Source organism: Dysidea avara, chromosome 3, assembly GCF_963678975.1.
Source record: "Dysidea avara chromosome 3, odDysAvar1.4, whole genome shotgun sequence".
Classification (NCBI taxonomy): Eukaryota; Metazoa; Porifera; class Demospongiae; order Dictyoceratida; family Dysideidae; genus Dysidea; species Dysidea avara.
Window position 1 is genome coordinate 23,150,109 of NC_089274.1, and position 7,715 is coordinate 23,157,823.

At 39.0% G+C, this 7,715-nt stretch overlaps 1 protein-coding gene across 1 annotated transcript; it reads left to right on the forward strand.

Annotated features, from left to right (window-relative positions):
• Positions 1 to 665: 665 nt before the first annotated feature.
• Positions 666 to 6,042, forward strand: LOC136250312 (nucleotide-binding oligomerization domain-containing protein 2-like). Its single transcript, XM_066042500.1, has 4 exons — positions 666 to 914; positions 2,552 to 2,800; positions 3,649 to 3,789; positions 3,836 to 6,042. The coding sequence occupies exons 1-4, from the start codon at positions 872 to 874 to the stop codon at positions 5,962 to 5,964; spliced, it is 2,562 nt and encodes an 853-aa protein (XP_065898572.1). The 5' UTR covers positions 666 to 871; the 3' UTR covers positions 5,965 to 6,042.
• The last annotated feature ends 1,673 nt before the right edge of the window (positions 6,043 to 7,715 follow it).

Genomic DNA, 7,715 nt, shown 5'->3' on the forward strand with positions numbered 1-7,715 from the left:
TTATCAAAGACACTCATGATACATGAATAACCCAATTATACACCACAAATCTGATTTTCTATATAGTTATCGTATTACAGTTGCTGTCCATGCTCTACTTACTACCATTATCACGATTGTTACTCTCATGCACAATCAGTTAATCACCACTATCACTCAGCTCTATTCCTAGCCATGTTCCACCTGTTGTACAGTGTTATAAATGAAGAACATGTAGTATGAGAAGTGCCTCTGAAGTCTACCACTCACTATACAACACCATGACGGCTCTACATGGCGTACCACCCACAAACACCTATGAGGTAGTGGAGAAAGAGATGAGACACAAAAAAGGACAAAGGTAAGTCTGTAATGCACTGCTACAGTTGGCAAAAACACATGTAGTGATGCTGAACAATGGAGAAATTGTGTATACCAAAGTCAGTAGAAAATTTATTTAAACTTTTAAAAATTCTGTTGTATAGCTAGTGTTGGGATCATGCATGCACTGACCATGCGTAACCAGTATTGCCAAGCTGTGTCCTCAGGCTCTCCCTTTAAAACTTTCAAATTTCAAGTGACCGCCTTATACTTTAGTAAAAAATGACAAAATCCTGAATGTAGTTTGGCTGCGGAGACCACAATTTGTATTGTTCATGTGACGTCACAACTCTGGAAAAATGGTCCCCAAATATGGAGTTGACTATCCCAAAACCAACTCACCAAGTAGGCGTGACTTCTCTCATCACTTGACTGTTCCTTTTTGCAGATCCGTTATCAGTCACAGTTGCGTTGGTATTCCGTGATTGTTGACAAACGCATCACAATCTGAACTCGAATCTGAAGCATCTGCTACGGGGCGCCAACCACGCCGGTCGACTAGCTGAATAGCATGAGCCATCTTGAAGTAGATCAGTTGAAGAAGATTGCCGAAGGTATGGCAAAACGAACATAAATTCCTGACCTTACAGAGGTTATACAGCCCCTGGCCTGTTATCATACAGTACGATAGTATTGTATACAGTGGAACCTAGCTCTCATAACAAACTCCCCGAATTAAGGACACAATAGAACAAAAATTTCGGTCCCACCAGGTCTGGTCAATACGTTTTTACCTCTGAAAGAGCATATTACAGCAAAATATGACCAAAAATTCTGGGTCCCAAAATGTCCATAATAGAGATGTTCCACTGTAGTAGGGACCACAAAGGAGTAGGCATGGCCCACAAAATAACATCACCCAAACACCAGCCTCAATTTTTCCGGATGGCAATGAAACAGTATTGGTTAGGTAAAACTAAGCCCAAACAAGCTTTCAGATCGACCCAAAACGCTTTCAACAAGTTACAACAGAATTTTTAAAATATTTTATTTAACTACTAACTGGCTGAGTGATGCCTTCAGACAAGCATAACTCAATAATAGCTAAGGCTACGGGCTTGATTTTTTCACTGTCTGACATTATTTCAGCCCAAGAGGTGCCTTTTGGCATACCGCAGTACGTACGATGCATTCTTCATGGACTTACCAGTGTCCTCCTTTGTGTCCCATTCATCTTTGCTGATAGCGAAAAGTGTCGATTTGGTGGTAGCACATGATGGCTTCCCTTTGTAACAGAAATCGTCCATATTTTTCATAGTGGGCCTTTTGTTAGCAGAGGTGCTTTTCAAACAGTCCTTGATTCGTACTGCTGTGTAACAGGTTGAACATAGCCAACAACGAAGTGTAATGGATGCTTCACTTTTCAGCCGGACAATAATTGATATAACTGGGGTGCGTGGCACCATTTCTTTCGGTATGCAGGGATTGCTTTTCAAACAGTTATTGTTTCATAATGCTGTGTAACGGGTTGAACATAGCTGACAACGAAGTGTAATGGATACTTAACTTTTCAGACGATAATTAATATAGCTGGGATGTACGGCACCATTTCAGATGCAGTATGTGTAGGTTCACCAGTCATAATAATTATTTACAAAAAAAGTGAACAAACAAGTACCCAAAAAATTTGGATTTTCAACTAGAGTGGGGACCATAGTACATTGATAAAAAGTACTGAAACAAGTTGGAGTAGTCCATGATATTAAATCACAGTAAAACAATAAGAAGTGTTATATTCCTACAGTGCATTTCCATTTCGGTATCTTGAGTACAGTAGGGATATAACACTTCTTATTGTTTTACTGTGATTTAATATCATGGAGGACTACTCCAGCTTGTTTCAGTACTTTTTATCAATGTGCTATGGTCCCTACTCTAGTTGAAAATTCCACAATTTTTTGTGTACTTCTAGTATAATCAAGAGTTCATAATGTAAGTAAGGGAGAGAGTATCCAGCTTCTAATATAGCCTGTACAAAATCACTGTGTTAAGCTCAGTCAAGTTTACCTTTGATCAAATTAACGGTGATAGAGAACTGTTGATTGGTGCTTATTGGTATTGATAAGGTCAAGGCTTTATTTCTGTGAACAGGCTTAATGTGTTACTTGACTCAGTGATTTTCCTGGATGTATTCCAGTTAGATACTCTCTCCCTTACTTGTATTATGAACTCTTGGTATAATCTTTCACAGTTACCAGTGTTCCACTTCTGAAAGATTTACAAAACTATGTCACTCCACGCTATGCTGTTCGTTGGAGAGTCATAGGAACACAACTGGGTCTACCCAAAGGAAGACTTGACATCATAGAATATGACCACTTCTACAAAGCTGAGCCTTGCTGTAATGCAATGTGGGAGAGGTGGCTTGATGTGGATACCTCTGCTAGTTGGGGGAAGCTGTTTGAGGTGATTGAGTCACCGGCAGTGTCCACTGAACAAGGTGTGGTTCTGTTAGCTATTTATTGTACAGTACAATATGAATTATACATTTTTATATCATGGCCGGCTCTGGCCAAATTGGTTTGAGTGGGCCATCCATGGGGGGGTGATAGATAGTGTGCAAAGCACACTCAGCATGTATAGTATGCCCCTGCTAGGGGGTCTGGGGGCATGCTCCCCCAGGAAATTTTTTTAAATTATCACCTAGGAAATGCCATCCAGAAGCATATTTATTCTAATTTTAGTTGGACATAGTTATCAATAACTACACTGAATTCATTCATTAACAGCTGCATGTGAAAGCATTCAATCTAAGCTTATTGGCCAGTTGCTAAATGAATAATGACCACAGTACTGTATCAGTGGTGCAGCCTCAATTACACCACATACACAAGGCACCCACAAATATTTTGATGCATTCTCCTAGCCTGCCAGAACTTTCCGTAATATTCCGTGTTTGAGAGACTGGTATAGACTGTTGTAGCACGGTATCCAAGCCCTCTAGCCTATTTCATGCAGTACAGACTAGTGTTTTACACTGTACAAGAAGTTTTCAAGTGAGTTTTACTAAAAAGAAGTAGCAGACTTGTACACGTAATTGTATGGCTTCTCGTACTGGCTACTATGATATTCATATAGCTGCTAGTCAAGTTGACTGTAGTTGTGAAAATTTTGGGTGGACCATGGCCTACTCGGCCCCCCGTCCAGAGCCGGCCTTGTATATAGGGACAGAATCAGTCTCTAAATTGTCCACATAGGCAGTGTCCAGTGAACAAGGTGTGATTCTGTTAGTTAATGGGTTAACTGCTGTACTTTATTAATTGTCTCATGAATTGTACATTTCTATAGCTGTAGGAGCAAAAGTAGTCTCTGAATTGTCCATAAGAGTGAGCCAAGTAAGCATACAAACACGGTTTGCTGTTGATAAAGATGCTTGGCCACCAAATCAACCGAAAGACTTCACCCCATTGCTTTTAGTTTACCATCAAGGTTAGCATAATATTTCATCAAACCACATTGGCTAAATTATGATCAGGTGTTGTTGATCTTGTGTCCACGAGTAGTATTTACAAGTGTCAACAGCTGGACAGCCATGAAACATTGACAGAAGTTCCTGATGCTACTAAAACAACATATGAACTCATAGATATCTTAGCTCCACTAAAAAAGAGCAACGATCCACAGTTTATTTTAGTTGAGGGGTTACCAGGCATTGGAAAATCTGCATTATTGCAAGAAATTTCATACAGGTGGAGTAAAAAACAACTACCAGTATTACAAAAATTCAATTTAGTACTTTTGGTACAGTTGCGTAACTTAGATGTGCAGAAAATATCACTCATCAATGACCTTTTTGAGCTGTTCATCAAGGGAGACCCGAGAGCCGCAGAAATTGCTGCTACATGTAGCAGATATTTCTTTAAGAATGCTGGTGAAGATCTTCTATTCCTTTTTGATGGCTTTGATGAACTACCAGAAAACTTGCAGAAAGATGGTCTGATTGCTTACATACTAAATCGTAAGGTGCTACCTAGATGTGGCTTGGTAGTGTCATCTCGTCCACATACCTCATTGGTGCTTCGGCCACTAGCTACTGTCACAGTTAACATCTTAGGCTTTGCTGAAGAGCAACGAAAGCTATTCATCCTGCAGCAATTAAAGGAACATCCACAGAGAGTTGCAGAGCTTACTGAGTATCTTGCAAGCCACCCCACAATTAATGGCCTTTGCTACGTTCCATTCACCATGGTGGCACTGCTTTATCTATATAGCCAGGAAGTTTCTCTTCCCGTTAATTCTGTGGACTTGTACCATCGTTTTATCTGCCTAACTATTTGTCGGCATCTTGCCAAATCTAGTCATCCTCTTGAATCACCCATTTCTGAGCTTGCCCACATTCCAGAGCCCTGCAATACAATCATCAAGCAGCTGGCAATGTTGTCTCTTAAAGCTCTTAATAGCAACAAGTTGACCTTTACGTTGGAGGAGGTAAAAGCAGCTTGTCCATATATCACAGTTATCCCAGATGGCTTTGGCCTGCTGAAAGTTGTACAGCACTATGGTATTACTGCTAGAACAATGACATTAGAATTTTTACATTTTTCCATACAAGAGTTTCTTGCAGCGTATTGCATCACACAACTTCCTGCAGATGAAGAATTGATGGTGCTCCGAGGGAAGTTCTGGAGTAATATTCATGCTAACACATTTTCTATTTACACTACGCTCACCAAAGGACAGCGACCAGCTTTCAAACTATTCCTCCAGCAACCTTCCTTTTTGGAACCTTTCAAGCAATTGTTCTCTTGTGGAAGAGAAAATGTACCCATTTCTAGTAAATTTCTAAGCAATCAAATCAAATGTTTTCGCCTCTTCCGTTGTTTTTATGAGGTGGGGGACAAAGAAATTTGTCAATCTATAGAAAATGCTAAGTGTTTTCATAATAAAGATATCGATCTCACTGGCATTAGCCTATCCCCTTATGATGTGGAGTGTGTCACACTTTTCCTTACCCGCTCATCCCACAAGGAATGGAAGAAGCTTTGTTTGTATTGCTGCTATATTCGAGACCATGGTCTTTGTGTATTGCAGCGTGATTTGTCCTGTAGTGATGTCACTATTAAAGAGCTGGACTTGTCGAGTAATGACCTTACCAAGTTGTCCTCCTCTTACATCAGTGACCTTGCTATCCGCTGTAGAGTGGAAATGCTATGGATTAATGGTAACCACACTATTGGAGAGGACCTTGCTCTGTACAACATGTTGACCCATCACTCCTCTATGTTAGTGAGACTGGGCATGGGGCTCGTCAGTTTATCATCTCCTTCAGCAACAGTCCTCTTCACTGCTCTAGCCCAGGGGAACAAACTGCAGTGGCTCTACATTAACAATAATAACATAACTGATGAAGCTTGCAATGCACTTGCTGATTCACTAAAGAAAAACACTTCCCTGCTCAAGCTGTGGATGTGGCACAATGACATCAGTTCAGAGGCTGCTCAACATCTAGTGCAAGCTCTCCATGATAACAGCACAATACAATTCCTAAGACTACCTGATTATCCTAAAGATGTTGAGAAGACAATTAGATCTTTACAGGAAGAAGTAATCAAGAACAGAGATAGTAGAGGGTGTCTAACAAAGTTGTACATTAAATTTTCATGACTTATAGTTTTTACCTTACCACTATAATGGTCACAAGTATCATTTTGTTACAATAAAACATTCTGTTTTCACTGTGAATTTATAATTAATTGCATGCTTGTGGTCAAAGCACACTGTCAATGTTGTAGCCTTGTGACTATAGATTTAACAACTGCATGCAGAGAATTTAATCAGTGGCTCAACTATACCAATAATGACCTTAACTGTACACTGCTCTGTAAACATGCACTATAATAAAAAATAATAGCTCTTAATTAACCAGCAAATCAAGGAAGTTGACAAGTTGCTATGAGAGGGGACTGGCTGAAGTACAGAATGTCTATAGGGTGTATAACCATGCATTTTAGCTTTCATGATAACTCAGGATTAATTTATTTATACATTTCCTAGCATCAACTTATCTACAGTCAAAGTTATTTCAGTGTAAAACAAGGTTTGTTAGGCTGTAATATCTACAGTCACCTGCTAATTTGGCAGTTTCTTGTGTTAAATTTCTGTATAACTCAGCAATTATGCAATGTATGGGCATATAGCCAGGATTTTCAAGGGGGGAATTCCACAGGAACACTTAATTATAAGTTAACAATATCAGCAACAGGGGGTCTGGGAGTGTAGTTCCCAGCCACTGAGCTCAAGCTCATGAGATATTTCAAAGGTTCAAATTCAACAGCTACTGTTATAAATATACGTTATAACCCTGGAAAACAGCTAGTTGTACATGGGGCTGCACATATACAGTCAGATGACCCTTTACTAGGGCTGAAAAGGATAGCAATTTTACTATCTGGATATTCTGAACAACTTTTTCAGGATATCCTATGGATAGTAACATCACTTGCTGTAAAACACTGTACATTTAATCATAGATTATATATAATCTATGATTTAATACAGTGGAACCTCAGTTATCCGAACCCCTTAGGACCAGAGGTGGTCCATAAGTCTGAAAAATCCATATCTCTGAAACTGTATAAATAACCTTAAAATAGCATGAAGAAAATTTTTGAAAATATCAGTATTTTCAACTACCCTAATAGAACAGTCACTGCTCTAATAGAGCAGTCATTTCCGTGGTTCGGTTAACCGAAAATCCGGATAAGTGGGGTCCGGATAACTGAGGTCCCACTGTATTTTGAACACGCTTGTTTTACCATTAGAAACAAACACAACGTTCATAAGTTTGTAGTTTTACATTTATGGTGGAAGCTATGTATATCAAGAAAAATAAACTATACCTTTAGATTATTACCTGATGGCTTCAAATTACTATATCCAGATAGTAAATTATTATCCAGATATTCGGATAATATGAATATCTATTTCATCCCTATACTATAGCGTCTACTGACAAAATGGAATAACTTATAACCTGCAGTTCGAATCCTGGGGTTGGAGGGATTTTTTTTCCCTTACTTTGGCCCCTTTTCTGTTACACCTTTTCAGCTATAAGTCATGAAGTCTAAGTCCTTGCAATTAGGTTAGATAATCCTAAGGCTGCAGCACATGTTGCTATCAGACCTTCAGTGCTGGTCACTGTAAGGTGCTAATAAAAATAACCAATCAAAGTTATTTTAACTGTACACTGAATTAAGTGCCCCATAAAGAATGTGTCTTGTACACCCAAATTTAGTACCTTAGGTGACTAAATTTAGTGATTTTGGTTTTTCGCTAAATTTAGTACACACTAAACCTGCAAAATGTATGGTTAATTAATTACATCAATTCACAAATTCATAAAATCACTAAATTTT